Genomic DNA, 18935 nt, shown 5'->3' with positions numbered 1-18935 from the left:
CTTGGGTGATTTTTATCTGTAAGACGAGTGCTGACGAGACAAACTTCAGTCACAGTTTGTTGCTGCAATCGCAGACTTCCACGTCAATCGATCGTTCTAGTCCACGTACATAGTTGAGGTTGCCGGCCAGCTGTCTAAAAAATAAGTTGCGGTCGTTTTTGTTCCTTACAAACTTTTCTAAAATACACACAAACACACACATGGCGAAGCTCGGAGTTGAACTAGTGGTCGTGGTTGTGGTTCTATTACTCGGCTCGTCGCAGGCTCTACCGACGGAGAAATGTCCACGTGCGTCACCGGAAGAGCTCTGGTACTCGGATTATTCACCGATGCTCCAAAACACTTGTTTGGAAGGTTGTCCAGTCCAAACAGCTGGAAGTTATTTTGTTTTTTCATTTCGTAATTTTATTTTTATATTTACCTATAGAAATGTCGTACTACTTTCGTCTAATCTACGGCCGACTGGAAGACGGCCATCTCTTCACTTTCGTTCCGCACATCAAAGAGGATCCGGAGTAAGCTGTTCTTATTCCGCTCATCCATATGCTATTTGCTATATGACAATTTAATCAATAAGATAACATACAAATACGTATCATATGTATACCGGATGTAGGAAAGCGAGTAACTTGACACAACGGCTAACCTTGTCGGAGAAAACAGCTCTGGCTCAAATGGGACGCGCTTATGACGTCATGGAAAACTCCTGGCTGGACCTCGGAGAAACTAGTCGCCAGTTTCTGGGCGGCGATAAGCCGGCCAGCGAGGTGGTCCGCTCGATGGAAAACCTACAAAGTAAGAAAAACATCGTGCCTGAACATGTGATGCGTTGGATGAAGCCAAGACTAAAAGACGGACGCCTTTGATTTGTCTCGTGTGCGTTTTATCATCCTATTTTTGCTTTGTTTTAAAACAGAGGCCCATATCCAGGCGAACGAACTGCTAGTCGATGCCGGCCGAGAAGTTGCATTCTTTTTCAGAGATATGCTCGAACTGGGTATAACTATTATATAACTATAAGTTTACAAAAGTGCGGGCTTTTAATAATTGAATTGAAAACTATGACGCAATGTGACAGCGATCGAAGGAGTAACCCAAATTCTAGAAACGGAAGTGCAAGAAGCTCCAGACGATGAGTACGGAGTAGCTAAACTTATTCAAGAGAAAATTGTGAAGGTAAAAATTAAAAAAGAAAAATAGAACTTTTAAAAGATTGACACATATAATTGATGCAAGGTCTAATTTAGATTTCACCGTTGGATCTGGTCGGCGTCATTGTTCGACGGTTCATAGGCCGAAGCATGGGCACCGTGCACACGTCGGCTAACAAAGACGTAAAAGAACCTTTCAAAAAATTTAATTAGATTTCTCCCTCCCTCCCAACCATTTCTAACCTTTTGAAATTTTTAAAATCCTTTAAGCCTCCAAACGTCCTGTTTTCCGTCATGCCGAGGATCGATCAGGTACCGACCGATTATTCGTGATCGACTATAATGACTTGACTTGATTCCTCGTGATTTATTCCGCTCGCATTGTGTCATCATTTCCACGAATTATAGATGCTCGACGACTTCATGGCGATCCGCACCTACCAAGTAGCGCTGACTCCCGAAAATTGGACAAATTTCCTGGAAAAGCAGCTGGAAAAATCGTTGGAGGCGACCAAGAAACGCGAACGGGAGAATTTCGTCCTAATTTACCGTAATGAAGTCTACGTCGCCGAGGTGCTCATGAATATGATTACCTCCTACACCGAGTAAAATTTATTAAAAACCCCCCACATGTGTGTGTCGAGTGCCAATAATACAACTGCGATGATTATCGCACGGATATTCGCGGATCTTTTGTTTGAAACCCGAAAATCGCTCAAATAAATCAACAATGGACACAATAAGTCGACACTAAAAAATAATAATAAGTTCTAGCTTCTAAATCCATCCACTCACGTGGAGGCAAATGTGACAGTATGTCAACGCCACCACGAGATTAAGAGGCCTTACTGGCGCATCACGTAAGAATAAGAACCGATCGTTATTTGTTATATTTTTAAAAACATTTAATGAAGCGATATGATAAGACGACAGCGTCCAACTAATAGGAGGAAAAGCCGAAATTTCCGTGCGTGATGAAAAAGCTATTTGCATTCGCGTGAAAACAATATTCGTTTAATGGCGCAGCGCAGAAATGCGCAGGTGGAATGATAGCGTACCGTTCGTTCTCCACACTCTTTACTCTTTCTATTCCGGCACTTATTTCGAACTGGCCGGTGAATATAGGACTTCTATAATGTAATCCGCTTAGCGTATATAGCTTCACCCTCACCAGTTTCCTTGTATAAAAGGACACGGTCGACACGGTCGACGGTGCAGTTTTGGTGTTGACTTTGACATATAGAACCGTATCGAAATTCTGTCGGATATCGCCAGCATGCAGACGAATTTGATGAAAAAGCTCTCCCCGAGCGGAGAGGTAAGATTATTTGTACCCTAATTCTTAATGAATTACTTCTAATTATTTAATCGAATGACGTTTTTGATGTATAGATAACAATGTATATCGCCCAAAGGGAATTTGTTGACCATTACAAAAGCGTCGATCCTATCGGTTAGTCCATTGATTTATAATTCTCTGTCAAATGAATTGAAATAGTGATTCCCGCTATTGATCCTTCTTTTGACACGGGCAGACGGGATCGTGATGGTGCCAATTAGCAAAGCTCACGGCCAGCGTCTCTTTGTGGAAATTCAACTCCACTTTAGATATGCAAGTCTTTCGCCATTGAATATGTTAACTTTTCATCAGTCGGCATTTAATTTAAAATTAAAACAGGGGGCCGAAGCCGATGAGTTCTCCAACATTCCCTTCAAGAAAATGGTCGTCGTTGCCACGCAAGAGCTCTTCCCTCTTGGCAACATCCAGCCGTCGACACCTCACGTCTACACCAACTGGCAGGTATGTATTCAATCTATTGATTAATAAATAAATACATGTTGCGAGTAGACTTAAGTAACTAAGTAGCGTGCTGTATAAGTAAACTTTTCCCTTTTATTAATGCGCAGACCGCCTTGTGCAAGAAAATGGCGAATATGGAAGGCATTTGTCCGTTCAAATTGGAATTCCCGCAAGGTAGTCCACCGTCGCTGCTGGTGGCCGGCCCTCCGGGTGTGGCTGGCGAGCCTTGGTGATATTTTTTTTTTCTTTTTTCAATTCAATACAACTTTCTTGAACGTGTTATAACTTTATACATTTCCCACGTACTAATCTCTAGCGGACTGACGTACCAAGTTGTCGCCTACTTTTGCACCGATCCGGCTCTTCCACTAGTCAAAAAGTAGGTCACCGAATCCATATATAAATACATTAAGATTGCCCAGCTAAAGTTTCGCCATATGTATTTACAACCATTTCTATGACAAAATAGAAACACGGTGGGATTTGGCGTCCGTGTGATGCAGGAAACGCTGCCCGTCCCTCTGCTTGAGCAACTTTCTTTGGCGCCTACCACTCGGCCGGCCACGCTCGTGTCGCGGCAATTTCTCCTCTCGCCGGGTAAAATGCAAATTGAAATGTGTCTCGACCGGGCCGTCGTCTACTACGGAGAGAATCTGACGATGCGCGTCCAGATCACCAACAACAGCAACCGGACCATTCGCAAGATCAAGTGCAAGCTCTACCAAGTGTCCCAGCTCTCCTTCGCCCAGGGTGAAAGACGGGCGCCTCTCTATGCCATGGAAACCACCGAAGGTTGTCCAATTTCGCCAGGAGCGTCCCTGCAAAAAGTATCCAACAATTAAAATAAAACAAAATTCCAAATTGTCATTAAAAAAAGGCAAGTGTTAATTCCAGTTTTATTGAAACATATAGTCGTACATCTTGATGACCAAACTGCAGCCCCATCGCACCAACGAGAATTTAGTTTTCGAAGCTTCAGTCAACCGGGGCGACAAAGAGCGACTATCAGCTACAACCATCTTTCCTTACACAGTAAAAATACTGATTATTAATTCTAATACTAAACACTTAGTCAATATGATGAAATTATTTTTCACAGGATCCCAAGGAAGGATTTGCTATTCTAGTTTCGTACGAGGCAAAGGTAAAATTTAAAAAACACCAAAAACTACTTTTAAAAATAAAAATCTAACTGATATTTTTGGTAAATTACAACCAATAGATCAAAGTGTACATGGGTGGCAGCCGCCAGTTCCAGTCAGTGCGATCAACTTTGGGAGAGGTCTCGGCTCGCGTGCCGTTCTTTTTGTTCCATCAGACGCCGAGAGAAAACATCGAAAACGAAGATGACACCGTTGAAGTTCCTAATAACCAAGTGGTTTCCAAACCGCCTCGAATGGTCAGGTAATACAAAACTGTTGGCTGTCATTTTTCTTTCGTTAACTCATCAATTATATACTAAATCTTTAATCAATTCATTTTTGTTTTAGATTGAGTTCAGTGGACAACGAAGCCGGAAAAGAGCCGCCCCTTCTCGTCGAATGGTAGGAGCTTTGACGTACACAGTCAAACAAACAAAAAACAAAACAAAAAAATCGATGACATCATTTATAAATATATATATCTTCACTAAGCGAAATGTAATTAAAATGTAACTTTTTAATTCTACTGCATCACTACTGGACTGTAATCTCCCTTTTTCGCTTGTAAATCGTGTACGCAATAATAATATAATGAAGAGTGCTTACGCCAACATTTTCCAGCGCGATTGTCGCGATGTGCGTTACTTTCGTCTATCCCACGTGTGTGTGTGACGACTCATCTCAAAAAGGGGATTGCGCTATATAGAACTTTCGCATCCAAACTTTTAAAATGTCCTACAGAGGGTCCTGGGTCCTACGGGTCGGAATTCACTGGAGCCAGAAATTCCAGTTGAGTTTACTTTGAACTATTTCATTGCTTATCCATTTGAATATTTTTAAGTTTCCGTACGGCTCTCGTTCACACAACTATTTAGAACGGAGAGTCTATTAATAGCTGCGTACATCGTAACCTAATTTATTTTGAGTAAATGGTGTCCCATTTGATTAATGTGTATCGATCTTAGCCTGATGGACAAAAAAACAGACAAATAAGGGCAATAAGTCCTTTCTGAATTCTTTATTAAAAAGATGCTTCCAAAATTGAATTCATACAAATAACTTAATTATGGGCATCGAAAAATTCTCTTTTCAAAAGCTTAACACAAAATTGTCAAGTCCTCTTCTTCTTTGATTTCATCAATATATCTGAAAGAGCTTTAGATTAGATCCAAAAGTAATTCAAACGACTACGGTGGATCGGGTTCGACAGTCTTTTCTTCCCTTTTCTCAGTCAATAATTGATCGAGTTGGACAAATTTAAAAAACTTAAAAAAAAATACAACCTGCACTAACTTCAAAACATTTCTTCTTTTCTTATCGTAAAATCCTTCGTCGGTAAACTCTTGACGGAGTATTACTCGGAGTTCTCTTTCTTTTTTACTTCAAATGAGCAACTTTTTAACTCTTTAACGAAAAAGTTTTCCTTTTCTTTGGAAAATAGTTGAAATTAAATCATCAATACCTGCTGTCTGACGACTCGAGCTGGATTGGAAAGGATTTCGAAATTGGGCTCTTCTTTCGGCTTCTCTTTTTCTTCTTTCACCTTTTTGTCATCGGCGCTCTTTTCTGAACTAGGCTGCTCATCGACTTCCATCTTCTCCGCAGCGGATGGAGTTGCAACAGTGCTGGCTGCCTGAGTAATCTTAGAGTGAGCCGCTTCACGACGCTTAGCTCTGGCCGTGATCGACAAAACAGCCGCTGTGACTCGCTCCTTTTCTTCCCGTTTCTTCTCTTCAAGCAAAGGAGGTGGGGCGTAGACGGATGGCTTGGCATTCGAGCGGTATTCCACTTTGGGCATCTGAAATGAGCAGGAAATTGATTCGAATGAAATGGGAGCGCAATGAATGAACAATTAGTGGCAACTTGTACCTTCAGATCAGAGTTAAGGCCGATAATGGCGGTGGGGGCGAATGCAAGGGACAGGCACAGACTGGAGGGGAACCAGTACCAGTATTGGGTGAAAATCATCAGTCCAACTACAGCACTCATGTTGGTGTGGCCAGTCCGCGACTGGAGTGAGATGGTGACATTGCGTCCGCCAGCATCAATAATGCCTTGTGCCAGAATGGCACCAAACTTGGCCATGACATCTTCGTGCTTGTCGCCAATGACTTTGGCGTAGAGTTGTCGGATGTCTTTGACCTTTGACGAGGTGAATTCGGTGTGCTGGACGAGGACAAGTGCCGAAGCCAGCAGTGCTCCTTGGCGGACATAATTGACCGGATCGTTCATCATGGGCTCAAGTAGCGCGCTATATTATAGCACTCTGCTGCGTCCGCTGAACAATAAGGAGGAGAAAAAATAACAAAGTGGATTTGGAAAGACCTGTCCCGGACAATCACCCAAGTAGAAGCCAGAGACCGTAATAAGTAGTAATAACGTTTTGTAGGTAAAAGTTGGGGAAGCAAACAAAAGTTAGAAACCTCTCCATGCTTATTTGTTATTTCCCGTTCGAACTTGTTGGACAAAATGTTCTATTACCCCATCGCGGCGGGGGTAACTGCGGAACTCTGTCTGGAATCCGGTTACGTATAGATCCAGCGAACACGTGAACTAACTCTCTAGCACATCCACACATATAGACGCATGAACAGCAGCACAAATAATATCATCAGAGCTGCTGATGGAGATCCGATGGTATAACAAGTCATTGTGTGGCAACTGAGCATTTCCGGACCGGACTTCTACTATATATCTTATCTATCTAAATCTAAAGACCGGATGTCTTTGGACAGATCGGAGCTTTTTGGCTGGGAGACAAAACCACCCCAAAAAAGGGAAATAAGCGCGCACCCAGCTGAAGAAAACAAACAAATAACCCCCAAAACAAGGGACACACATCTATATATCCTGACATCCACCACAAAATGAAAAGGAAATGTTTTACCTTTAATCCAGCAGCAGCAGCGTTGTGTATGTGTGTATCGGGAAAAATTCCCTGCGACTCTCCTATATAACGAACGTGTGGGTAGTTATAGACAACAAGGGATATACATAATAATATAGACAACAGACAGTGTGTGTGCGACATTACTCGGGATTTCATCTCTCTTTTCCTTATTCGCTTCTATAGCTACTAGACGGGCGCGGCCTCGTATTATAAAAGGACAAGATGCACACAACAAAAGGAGAGACAAAAGATTGCATTCAATCTAGCTATGTAGCAGCTATAGTGCGTGTGTGTGTGTGTGCGACAAAAGGAGGACGTCAAACAAAAGCTGCCGCTGCTGTGCTGTCCTACATAAAAGTTTTTGATCATCACACCGACGTCGGCTGACATAAAATGAGAAAAAGAAAGAAAGAAGAGAAATGTTGGTTGAAATTGGATCGATTGATGCGTCCCGGGCGTCGAAAGAAAGAAGACGACGCACTCCCCTCAAAAAATAGAAAGAAAAAGACAAGTGAAGAATCTAAGGAGAGGAGGATTGGATGTATTTATGCGTTCCGTGTGCGCTGCTGAACGAACCAACGACGCCAAAGACAAAAGCGGGAGTTTGAAGAGGACATTGATTTGCATTTCCCCATACCCAGCAGTCAGATTTATAGAATGTGACGTCGTCGACAGTTGGCGATCATTAATTAACAACGAGCGCGTTTCAATTAAATAATCTGGGGACGATTTAAAAAAAGGACTGTTCTCCAAACGAGCCCATGCGGAAACTAAAATAAGTAGCTGAATCTCACGCGCTTTTAATAGAATAATTCCACCGAGTTAATTGAATGCCAGGGGGGAAAAAAAATCAATATTGACGTGCCAAACACATCCAAGAGAGAAGAAGCGCATTTTCAACAAGAGTCAATGCATCTATAAGCTATACATATAGTACGCCACAGCTACAACAACGGGGGGTATAGGCAGACATCATTCTCTGATTGCTGCCGAGCCGTTTTTGGCAGACCGTCAATTTTCTGACCGTATTATACTTGTCGACTGGCTGTGCAGTGGCAAGAAAAACGGGGGCGAGACTCCTACACAGCACATATGTGGCGTTAATCAATCAAACGGGGCCGACCTGCTTCTAATTGACTTGTTCAGCCAGCCGAGTGATATAACCGAAAAGTGGGCGTATCATCCATCAGCTCAGCCCAGCACAGCAGACAGACAGACAGAGGAAGTCTTTAGATGTCGATTTCGTCCAGCCATGTCACACAGAGACGTGGAACACAGGCCGGCAGCAGATGAGATCTCTCGGGCTTGATTATAATGTTGGATATCGTAGAAAGGTCCACACACACAAAAGACAATGGAACTTCTTCTTCTTTTTCTTTTTGCGCTGACTGAGCTGATGACAAGGTACCCCCCTCCCCGGAAGGTTTTCCGTCCAGCTTTAGTAGGGCTTTATAGATGGCTAGAGCTTTAGCACTGTAGGTTATTGGGGCTCTCTGCTGGTCATTCATCATCACACACTGGTGGTCCAGGGGGGAAGAATCGAACAATAGATGGGAGTCGAGCGTTTATATAAGCAGCTATAGCCAGCAGGGGGACGTCGCGGCGTCAAAACTGTAAAGATGGAAGATAAAAGATTGCCGAATGATTGCCATCAGACACCATCCATATAATAGCGGCGTCATAAAACAAAAAAAAAGGAGAAGGAAGGAAGAAAAAACCATCCGGTGAATCCGCATTCGGATTCGGACAAGATGAAAACTACACCAGCTGGCCGCCCTCTACGGTGTAGTCTGTGTAGTCTGTGCAGCTGTCTGTTCGCCATTTTGTACAAATATTTCGTCGGAGAGAAAAGAAAGGAAAGAAAAATAATTGATGCGTGGAAAAATTCCGGGCGAGTTAGACACGAAGCGTGCGCCAGTCGATATCTAATCGGCGACGAAGAAGAAAGTATCCAAAAATCGCTTGGAATGATATGACGCGCGCCAGGGAGTCAAAAGACTCCAGATTAAAGAGAATCCACCATCACCATTTTTCAAGCTTCTTCTATTTCTATACGAGTGTGTCTGTGATATTCGTCATCGGGGCGGAAATGAAATTCCCCAGAGGTGCCATCACACACAGAGACAGCAGTCCCCAGATTAAAGATAATCAAATCCCTGCCGATTGAAATTGGCGAAATCGATGAATAAGAGAAATGAAAAAAATGGCGCCAAAAACGAATTTTTGAAATAATTTTCCTTTTTTTCCCAATTTGAAAAAAAAACGGACCGAGAAATAATGCGGAAGAAAATTTCGTCTATCAGCGTTACGCAAGTCTCTCTCTGCCGTGTCATTAATCAGAGACGCACCGATAATGATCCCCGCCGTCTTATCATAGACGAACACGTTGTACAGCTGTTCCAGCAGCCTCCCCCACCCCATTGGAAAAAAAAAATTATTTTCTCAAACAAAAAAGAATGGACCTAAATATCTATAACGTCACATTAGGCAATAATACACGCGTCCAATGCGCTTGCGCAATTTCACGTTTGTCGCTCATCTCTCCCGCTGCGGTGGCAAACTCAATCCGAGAGACTCTAGTAGTCGCAGTCCGCGTAGGTTATATGTTTTTCATTTATAACTTTGTGTGTTTCACGTCGACTTTTCTTTATGTTATTCGCTGCTGCGCTGTTTTTTTTTTTACTTTTTATTTTTCCTTTTGAGTTTGTTTCTTTGATGCTTTTCCATTTCTTTTCTTTCTGTGCGTTCTCCGCTTCTTCTTCTTCTTCTCTGCTCGTCTCTGTCGACTCTTGGCATATTCGGGCGGCGGTGTGCGCGCTCACATGGGCCAGCAGACAGTCGACACTCTTAGCCGCAGTCCCCAAAGTCCGTCCAGTTCATCATCTGGTCGCAGACGGGTCGGAGCGGGTGTAAATAACCGGCCAAAACCACCAACAAAATTTTAAAGTTTTCTTTCCTTTTTCCTCGGAAGGCGGCAAACGACGGGATATACACACACGTCCACAACGGCACAACCCCGCTACCGATTAAAGTGATTAAACAAACTCCCCAACCCAAAAAGGATATAACTAAAAGAACAACAAAACTGATAAGCTGTTACGCAGCGCTGATAAGCCGTCATAAGCTCATAACCTTCAGATTTGTGTTGATAATAAGTGAAAAAAACATAAATCAATCTGTGTGCTGTTTTTTGTTAGTGAGAGAGACCAGTGCTTTGTTGGTACAGGTGTGTGCTGCTGCTGTGCTTCACCAGTTTTTATTTCTTATTTTCGTGACTATTTAATACAACATTTCGGGGAAAAGAAGAAAAGTAGTGACAAGAGAAAATGAAGGCGGTCATGACAGTGCGGTCAACGATGTGGTCACCGTCGGTGGTTAACATCCGCGAAAGGAAGTGAAAAGAAGAATAAACGATTGGTCTATATATAAAGAAAACAAGTCGGACAAGGTGCGACGGGCTGGGGCTTACATCTCAAACTTTTGCCCATTGCCCTTCATGGAAGGCAAACTGGAATGGAATCAGAGTGTGACGGCCACCAGCACAAGGCTGTCCGTGTCGTCGTCGACGACATCGTCGCTATTAATCTGGCTTACATCGACGGCCGGCAGCAGCAGCAGCAACACTTCTATCGACGGCGAGGCCAGCATCAAGAGCGACTCCGACGTCTACAATTGGTCCTTCATTTGCGTCATGGTCTTCGTGGTGGCCGGCACCGTTGGCAACGTCCTCGTCTGTTTGGCCGTCTGGCTGGAGCGTCCACTTCAAAATGTCACCAACTGGTTTCTCGTTTCGCTGGCCTTTGCCGACCTCATCGTTAGCACCATCGTCATGCCTTTCGGCGCCACGGCCGGCTTCTTAGGTATACTACTACACCAGCAATCGAGCTAGATATATGTGTATCATGCGCCATTTTGTCTCTTCTTCTTGATTTCCCCTCTTCAAGACCGAGAATGATGATGGGCGACCCACCCACTCATCCCGCAGCGCCACATTCCCAATCTCGATCCGACTATAATTGATGCGCGTTAAGATATGTCCAGTTTGTCTCCTACTCCGATCGGCAGCAGCCAGTATAAGCCATTGCCAAGAGCCAGGCAATGTGTGATAGATGTGTTAGTTGGACCCATCTTGACTCTCTTTCTTGTGTAGCCGTTTTCATAAAGCTTTCGCGGCCATTGGAGTGCCAACACAGTAGATCCCCAAGTGGCTAAGAAAAGTACGAAGGACACTATATAATAGAAAAGAAATAAGAAACAAGCAACTTCTAAAAAAAAAAAGAATTTAGCTTCTCACTCAATCTACTTTTTTGTTTGTTTGTTCTTTTTACTTGTTTATGGCTGTTGGCCAGGGGGGGGGGACAACCTTCCGGGCCTATATGTTAACAACGGACGACCTCTCTTTAGGTATATGTATACACTAGCTAGCCAGTTGACATTACATAACAAAACAAAAGAGATGAGCCGAATTCATTAACAAAAGCCAAACTCCCAAGCTAAGCACAACAGTGAAACTCGACTGTTGTGAGCTGTGCTGAAAAGGCCACCACTTAAACAAACCTTGGCTCTTCTTGCCCAGCTGACATGCTGGCCTCTCCGTTGTTTATATATATACACACAATAACACATCGTTAACTGACGCAACCATAGCCAGCGAAAAAGATAAAAGAACATTTTGCTGTGTCTCGAGAGAAGAACAAAACGACGATCAAATTGTACACCTGTTTCATGTCTCACTGTGTTGTTGTTATTTGATTTTTACAGGATATTGGCCTCTGGGGGTGACTTGGTGTAACGTGTACGTCACTTGCGACGTGCTGGCCTGCTCGGCCTCCATCCTGCACATGTGCTGCATCAGTTTGGGCCGCTACCTGGGCATCCGGAGTCCGTTGAAAGCCCGCGGCTACGGCGGTCGAGGCGGCGGCAGCAGCGCCAGCTTCCTGACGGGCGGCAGCTCCAAGCGGCTCGTCGTCGTCCGGGTCGTCCTCGTTTGGCTCCTGGCCTTGCTCATCAGTTCGCCCATCAGCGCCCTGGGACTCATCGACCCCTCCAACATCATGATCGGCAACCAGTGCGTCATCAACAACCGGGGCTTCGCCTTTTTCGGCTCCCTGGCCGCCTTCTACATCCCAATGATCATCATGGTCGTCTCCTACGCCCTAACGGTCCACCTGCTGCGCAACAAGGCCCGTCAGCACCAGCAGCAGCTCATGGCCAGGGCCAGCGGTGGTAGCAGTTCCAGTAATTACACGACCAGCGGTGGCCGCCTGGCCACCAACAAGCGCAGTTTCCACTCGGTCAATTTCGCCCACGACGACCGAAAGTCCCAGGCCGATGAGGACGAGAATTTGCCGTTACAGCAGGAGCGCGGGACTCAGACGCCGGTCAGCGTGTCCAGGGAGCGCCGGAAGCTCATCTGGAAAGCCCGCATCACTTTCTCGCCTTCGTGTCACTGTTCTCTGTCGACTTCGGCTGCGGACGTCCAGCACGACCAGCAGCAGCAGCCCATCCGCATCGTCAAAGCCTCGGCCAGAGCGGCGGCGGCGACCAGCCGCGCTGCTAGCGGGCGGAAGATCAGCAGCTCCAGCGGCAACGCCGTCGTGGCCAGCACTCCGCACCACCGTCGATCCGGTTCCATCGTCTCGTCGTCGACGCCCAACATATCCAGCGCCGCGACGGTGGCCAACGAGCAAAAGGCCAGCAAAGTCCTGGGCGTCGTCTTTTTCACGTAATTGAATTCTTCTTCTTCTTCTTCTTATAATCCCAGAATTTGTCATCCTCATTCCGCCCGAAAAAATTGCCTTCGTTAATCAAATCAAAGAAATGTAATTAAAATGGAGGAGCAGTGGGAGGGAAGTCGAAACAGGGGGAAAAAGAAGGAGGAAGGGGTAACGGATGTTGACGAGAGTTGCGTTCACCGTCAACGGGTATAGAAAAGGGCGGATGTGAACGGAATAGTATAGTATAAGAAGACAAGGGGCGCCCGTGTCTCGTTATCCATCACCTTCTCCTCCTCCTCCTCCTCCGCCGTGTGCTGGATGTGGGGGGGAGAGGGAGAAAAAATAAAAATCGAGACATTGGCACGCGCCCAAAACGGACGACGACGGACGACACCGGCCAAAACGACGAAGTCTCTCACGAAACAAACAAACAACATAACACAACACAACAAATAGAATAGGGGGGATAAAGAAGAAAAGCAATAAGGAAAAACAAAACAAAAACAAGAAAAAATTCCCGTTAGTAGTATGCCGTCCGCCATTTTCGGTCACCTATATCCGTAGTCCCGTTTTCTTCTTCTTGGACGTTGTTTCTGGCGCCCAACATCATCAGTGACATATAACTGGGCACGGATGAAAGAACGAAACGGACATTTCTCTCTCTCTATCTCTAACGGTCCATCATAAAGAGTCCGTGTGTCCACGGCGAAATCACACACAACACACAGTGTCAAAGAGAACGAACGTAATCAACGATGTCTCTCCCAATTTAGTGAAGGTCCTACATCAAAATTTCTCGACTTGTATAGACGGCCCCAACGAACGAACGAACGAGTCTCGGAATCATAATAAAAAAGAGAGACCGAAAGTAGATTGTATGAAGACTTTTTTACGGAGAAAAAAAAAGAAAAAAAAGAATAAGTCAGGACAAACTCATTTCATTTCGTCTTTACTTTTCCCATTCAATCCCTGTCTGGGTCTCTTCTTTTTTTTAACCCCTTTTTTTCATTTAGATTTTTTTGGGGGGAGGATGTCTACAAAAGAAATGATCGATAAAGTTAAGAGATTGATTTTCTACGTCATTAAAGCCGATTCATTTCCCTCTGCGCAATGAGAAACATAAAATAAAAAAAAAGTCTCTAAACGAAAATTACTATCCCCCCCCCCCAACAGCCCACCCACCGAAATCGCGCTGATTTTCAAATTTAACGAACGGGAAACGGGGGGAGAGAGAGTTGCGGAAATCAAAACACTTTCAAGTTGGAACGTGACGATCTCAGCAGTTGAAAATGTGTATAGGTCTAGAAAAACGACATCTCCGGCGACTTTCAACTTTTTCTATTTTTATCTTTTTTATTTTGATTCCCGCCGTCGTCGTTTCTCAAAGAGCTTTTTGATCTAGCAGAACAAGCAACAACTCTAGACTGGAGCTCCAATAAAAACAACAACAACAATAGTATACAGCTGTATAGACTATGCCATCAAAAGCGTCTATTCTTCGGCTTATATTATACTCTCCTTTTGTATTATTCTTTTCTTATTTCTTTCAACTGGAAGAATTCCGTTTTTTATATAAATTTTGGTTGTTGAAATTCCGACAGGTTTGTGTTGTGCTGGGCCCCGTTTTTTTTACTCAATTTGCTGATGGTGGTGTGGCCGTCGTGCGGGGCTTACATCCCCGACCGTTTGGTGGCCACCTGCCTGTGGCTGGGCTACGTCTCGTCCACCATCAACCCGCTCATCTACACCGTCTTCAACCGGACGTTCAAGCGCGTCTTCATCCGGCTCCTGAAATGCCAGTGCCGCAAGTCGCCCATCACCAGCCTGGCGGCCTCGGCCAGCGCCACCACCGTCGCCACCGTCCAGCATCGCTACAGCCGCTGCGCCTCCGTCTACGAGGGACTCGCCAACAACAGCAGCAACCAGCAGCACCAGCAGCAGCAGCCGCTGGCCGTCCCGTCGGCGGCTAATCGCTATCGATAATATTTTTACATGTTTTGTATATCAATGTTGGAGACTCGAATGTATTCCCTCGGACCATGTTCCATTCAAACGCCCAGCATTCCACAACATCATTGCGTTTTTATTCGTTTATCTTTCTCTCTCTTGTTGACTGTTATTTCTCTCTGTTTTGTTTTGTTTGACCTCCTTAACTGTCAGCCATCATCCTTGATATATATATATGCGTACATACATAGGAATATACACACCTTTCACGGACGTATATGTGTACATCCGACTTGTGTACAAACAGTATCTATTACGCTCCAGTGCGCTGGGCCGAAAACAAAAAAGAAAAATGGAAATAACAGCAAACAAATCGCGCGCTCATATAAACGTCTTGCCGGTTTTTGCCGCCGACATCACCATTTTGTATTCACACACACACACACACACACTCGTCAATGTGGTAAATAAACTTTTATGTTTCTCTGTATTATTTTTTTTTTTGTGGGGGAGGGAGTGTGGGTGGGTTTCTGATTTCTTATAAAGTTCACTACGGCGGAATTGTTGGCGGATGCGGAAAAATATAAAGCGAATCAACTGGATATCATATATATATATCTATGTCGAACCAATCAAATACTTCCCTGGAAATTGGTTACAATCCCTCTCGACTGCCGGATGATGAGACACGATCATCTTGCACACTCGCCCACGGCCATGGCTTCTTCATCTCGTTTGTTGGTCTTCAATAAAAGTCCAATACAAAAGTCAGTCGACAGGATACAATCCGTGCGGATGGATCAATGGCCTCTTGTCCTGCAACTATTTTCGGGTTAATATTTCGCTGCTGGTGCTGGCTGCTGGTCGGTCGGCGGGTTTGCGACTAAAATCTATTCAAACATTTATTCATCTTGGAGGAAAGTATTGAATTTAACCAGTTGTTGCCTAGGGCAACGGATCCAAACGGATTAAAACACGATATCTTACCATAGCGTCCATTTCAAATCATAAATGACGTGACGTGATGTAATATGAAGAATGTTTCAATGTCAAAGTTATGGGTGGAGGTGGGGTAGGGAGGGTTGCCGGGGTGGCGGGAGTATTGACCTAAAAGATTCGTCGAACCGGAAGCGAGTGCTGCCCAGTTGTTCCAATATTGACGATGTAAACAAGAATAAAAGAAATAAAGAAAAAGAAGAAGACGGACCGAACGTGCTCTAAAACGTTTTCCAGTCGGTTACTTTCTTTGGAGACAGGAAAATCATGGAAGAGGGGTACAAAAAACTAGGAGGGGGAGGGGGATAAGCGGGATACACATAAGCGAACTTTGGACAACAAGATGTATGATCGAATACCCTCCGGCCGGTCGTTTTATCATTTAACTTGTACTATACTCCTAGTTCTTTCCTTTTCTAAGCCGTGAAGAACAAAAAAGAGTCGATAAACAAACATAAACAAACGATGCTCACCCTTCCCCCCCTTTTTTTTAACAAACTCTGGGATTCCGGGCTTTGCACCGGGAGGGGCGTCGACGTCTCCGTTTTCAAACCCCGGCCACCCTCCGTCATCCGTGTTCGACCGCGCCTAAAAAAGAAAAGAAAATTGACGGACGGACGGGGCGGCCCATCGATCGGACTGATGATGAACCATCACCCGACTCTCCCAAATACATCGGCAGCAGCAGAAGTTTTTTTTTTTTTTTTTTCAATATTTATTATTAGTTCTTTCTTGTATATATATCTTTCCTTTTTGCTTTCATATACAGGATATATACTGAACTACGCCGTGCGGAGGAGGACAGCCAGCCAGCCAGTAGAAGGGAATAAAACGTCAAAATGGTTTTTACTTGCGGCTGTGCGGCTATTACTGCCCACAACCTGTTCATTAACGAGGGACGAGAGAACGTTGGTGGATAATTGGAGTCCAATCACTCATCGTTTACCAGCCAAGACGAAGGAGCGCCGGCAGGGGGTATACAGTATATAGTAAAAAGAAGAGAATCAAAGTGACGAGTAAAACGACGGGACGGAACGACCCAACCAAAAAAGAAAGAAAAAAAAAGAATAAGAGGAGGCCAGTAAATCAATCTCGGATACAAGCCCTTGTGAGCCTATAGTCTATACTCGTCGAATGGGAGCAAAGCGGAATAGAAGAAGAAGAACACGACAAAAAGAAGAAACGATGATATATAGGAAGAATAAGGGGGGAAAAAAATAGAAAGAATATATAAGAACTTGTTATTTTTCTTCTACTTCGGAAAAGACTACTACTTTTTTTCTAGCTAGAGAGAGAGGCAGGCTAATCACGCTAACAGCCCTAGATACTATACCCCGGCTGGCAGTCCCTGTGCTTTTACTTTGTCAAACTATTTGGGCTTCTATTCTTCCAGCAGAAGCTATTTTGTTTTCTATACACACGCCTTTTTTCCCAGGAGCAGGTCGTGAATTCCGATAAAATGACCGTCTTTACATTAGAGGGAACACGCCCAGCGCTACAAACAAACAAATCTCCAACGAATGGGGAATTATGAACGACAAGTTGAAATTATGGCGAATCACTGGGAAAAAGAAGGGCGGGTCCACCTCCGTCGTCTGTAGTCAAGAAATTGATTTCCCTCCTTTTTTTATCATGGGGACTTGAAAATCTCGATTTCTGTTATTTACATAATGATGGCCCCCGGTAGGCAAATGAGGCTATTCTTCTTCTCTTTCCATTTCTATGACAACGGCTGCTGATGCGCGCTACAACGAAATTCGACTCATCCCTTTTACGTTTTGGTCCAGTTCCATAGTTTCACCTGGCCGAGCCATTCAATAGATTATTACTATATACCAACAAACGACCGAATGTCATCCAGCTAATAGGCCTTCAAAACTCGAAGAGATATCACTGGAGAGCAGCAAAAGTAGAAGACAACTATATAGAGAGAGAAAAGGGAAAGGAGGGATTCAGCAAATTCAGCAGCCAACTACCGCCGGATGCAAAGCCAAGATAGATGGAAGATGGAGCGAGACGAGAGAGTAGAGCAGAGCAAAGCCCAATCGATAAGGCTTGTCATTCTCTCCCTTCCGGCGGAAAAAGAACTTTTTCCCCCTTTTATTTTTGAATATTCTGTCCGTCTGTCTGTCCAATGTCAGAATGGGGGGGGGGGAAACTCTCGGATGCTTTTCAACGTATTCAAAACAGGGGCGCGCATGTAATCAAAATGTCGAACTAGATAAAAGCATTGGAAGAAAGAAAATGTAACCTTTTCTGGGGGACTGTGGAAGACGACCGGTTACCCCGCGGCGCATCCAATTATAAGTTCGACCACACAACACACGGGCCAGCATCACGGCGGCGGACGAGAGCTTTTTCTTTTGCGGTTTCAGCTATTTGCATCGAGAATAATAAGACGACGGCGGGAATGAATCGTGAAATTCTCAATGGCTTTGAGACTTATTCGGCGTTCCAATGAATTCAATGGCGCATAGTCAAATAAGACCAAGAATTTCAAGCCAAATGAAAGTCTAAACCTATTACAGCCAAGTTGAAAATTATTTTGTTCTAGTTATTAAAATAAGATCAATCAAAATTGCTGCTATAGAAATATCGGATGTAATTCGCAGAAGCAATGACGACAGGAAAATGATACGAAAACTCGATAAAAATAATTCACTATTTGGGTTGAACATTATTTCAAATGAATTATTGATTGGAAGTTATATCACCGTCTTCCGAATAAAAACGTAAGTGGTTGGAGAAATCGGTTTCATTTCTTTTCCTCTTGTTTCCCCTATAAGTGCTGCTGTGCTGGTTCGTTGTTAAAACACTTGACATAGTTCTCCATTCTTTTATCGATGTGAAGTCGCATTCTTTTGAAGCAGAGTTGCATACATCATTCAAATGTCGTATAGAGAGAGAGAGAGAGACGGGCAAACCCTACTCTTATCGGTAAGGGGGAGGGCAAGGGAGGGATGGGATTTTAAGTATCCATATATCAGCTCTGACAAGGTGATACGAGAGAGACCCAACGCAGTTTCAATTGAGCAAATGGACTAGACAATCGCGTTTTGAATGCATCGGAAGACTTTACGCATCGCGTTCCAGCACTCCCACCGACGCAAGCTGTGTGGCCTTTACGTGAATGGCACCGCATCTTCAATTGAGAAGAGAAAAATGGACATGCGCATTTTTTCTTGCCAGGTATACGTAAGTTGTTAAGATTAGATTTATCGCGATTTTTCTCATCGGTCGAGATTTTTTTTTAAATCACAGCACCGAAATATTTGGCACAATCGAGCGGAC

The 18935-nt window shown here is 44.2% G+C and overlaps 4 protein-coding genes across 6 annotated transcripts; 3 read left to right on the top strand and 1 right to left on the bottom strand.

Moving 5' to 3' along the window:
- The first annotated feature begins 51 nt into the window (after positions 1-51).
- On the top strand, positions 52-1840 carry LOC124198299. The gene is made up of 8 exons (XM_046594104.1): positions 52-354; positions 428-515; positions 617-795; positions 917-997; positions 1079-1176; positions 1248-1334; positions 1422-1463; positions 1560-1840. The coding sequence occupies exons 1-8, from the start codon at positions 201-203 to the stop codon at positions 1758-1760; spliced, it is 930 nt and encodes a 309-aa protein (XP_046450060.1). The 5' UTR covers positions 52-200; the 3' UTR covers positions 1761-1840.
- Positions 1841-2350: 510 nt separating this feature from the next.
- On the top strand, positions 2351-4527 carry LOC124198298 (phosrestin-2-like). Of its 2 annotated transcripts, XM_046594102.1 has the most exons (11): positions 2351-2469; positions 2544-2604; positions 2687-2763; positions 2830-2952; positions 3060-3181; positions 3269-3331; positions 3422-3779; positions 3865-3984; positions 4052-4096; positions 4175-4356; positions 4443-4527. In XM_046594102.1, exons 1-11 carry the CDS (start codon positions 2428-2430, stop codon positions 4498-4500), a joined length of 1251 nt encoding a protein of 416 aa, XP_046450058.1. In that variant the 5' UTR covers positions 2351-2427; the 3' UTR covers positions 4501-4527. The 2 variants fall into 2 exon arrangements, with proteins under 2 accessions (XP_046450058.1, XP_046450057.1); XM_046594101.1 differs by having other exon boundaries at positions 2687-2952.
- A 1014-nt stretch (positions 4528-5541) lies between these two features.
- On the bottom strand, positions 5542-6357 carry LOC124198398 (26S proteasome non-ATPase regulatory subunit 1-like). Its single transcript, XM_046594228.1, has 2 exons — positions 5964-6357; positions 5542-5892 (listed from the first exon to the last, which is right to left on the bottom strand). The coding sequence occupies exons 1-2, from the start codon at positions 6327-6329 to the stop codon at positions 5542-5544; spliced, it is 717 nt and encodes a 238-aa protein (XP_046450184.1). The 5' UTR covers positions 6330-6357.
- Positions 6358-9502: 3145 nt separating this feature from the next.
- LOC124198297 (5-hydroxytryptamine receptor 2C-like) lies at positions 9503-15138 on the top strand. Of its 2 annotated transcripts, XM_046594100.1 has the most exons (4): positions 9503-9578; positions 9819-10844; positions 11746-12709; positions 14303-15138. In XM_046594100.1, the coding sequence occupies exons 2-4, from the start codon at positions 10481-10483 to the stop codon at positions 14682-14684; spliced, it is 1710 nt and encodes a 569-aa protein (XP_046450056.1). In that variant the 5' UTR covers positions 9503-9578; positions 9819-10480; the 3' UTR covers positions 14685-15138. The 2 variants fall into 2 exon arrangements, with proteins under 2 accessions (XP_046450056.1, XP_046450055.1); XM_046594099.1 differs by having other exon boundaries at positions 9572-10844.
- The last annotated feature ends 3797 nt before the right edge of the window (positions 15139-18935 follow it).

This window comes from Daphnia pulex, chromosome 7, assembly GCF_021134715.1.
Source record: "Daphnia pulex isolate KAP4 chromosome 7, ASM2113471v1".
Lineage (NCBI taxonomy): Eukaryota > Metazoa > Arthropoda > Branchiopoda > Diplostraca > Daphniidae > Daphnia > Daphnia pulex.
The sequence above is the reverse complement of the archived record's forward strand: the minus strand, read 5'-3'. Positions and strand labels throughout refer to the sequence as shown.

Bases quoted from the DNA above. Each gene is read 5' to 3' on its own strand.
- LOC124198298 (XM_046594101.1), top strand. From the start codon at position 2,428: ATGCAGACGAATTTGATGAAAAAGCTCTCCCCGAGCGGAGAG. The intron at 2,470-2,543 runs GTAAGATTATTT...TTTGATGTATAG, and splicing joins AGCTCTCCCCGAGCGGAGAG to ATAACAATGTATATCGCCCA. The intron at 3,985-4,051 runs GTAAAAATACTG...TATTTTTCACAG, and splicing joins CAACCATCTTTCCTTACACA to GATCCCAAGGAAGGATTTGC.
- LOC124198297 (XM_046594100.1), top strand. From the start codon at position 10,481: ATGGAAGGCAAACTGGAATGGAATCAGAGTGTGACGGCCACCAGCACA. The intron at 10,845-11,745 runs GTATACTACTAC...TGATTTTTACAG, and splicing joins CGCCACGGCCGGCTTCTTAG to GATATTGGCCTCTGGGGGTG. The intron at 12,710-14,302 runs GTAATTGAATTC...AAATTCCGACAG, and splicing joins CTGGGCGTCGTCTTTTTCAC to GTTTGTGTTGTGCTGGGCCC.
- LOC124198398 (XM_046594228.1), bottom strand. From the start codon at position 6,329: ATGATGAACGATCCGGTCAATTATGTCCGCCAAGGAGCACTGCTGGCT. The intron at 5,893-5,963 runs GTACAAGTTGCC...TGCTCATTTCAG, and splicing joins GCCTTAACTCTGATCTGAAG to ATGCCCAAAGTGGAATACCG.
- LOC124198299 (XM_046594104.1), top strand. From the start codon at position 201: ATGGCGAAGCTCGGAGTTGAACTAGTGGTCGTGGTTGTGGTTCTATTA. The intron at 796-916 runs GTAAGAAAAACA...GTTTTAAAACAG, and splicing joins CTCGATGGAAAACCTACAAA to AGGCCCATATCCAGGCGAAC. The intron at 998-1,078 runs GTATAACTATTA...GCAATGTGACAG, and splicing joins CAGAGATATGCTCGAACTGG to CGATCGAAGGAGTAACCCAA.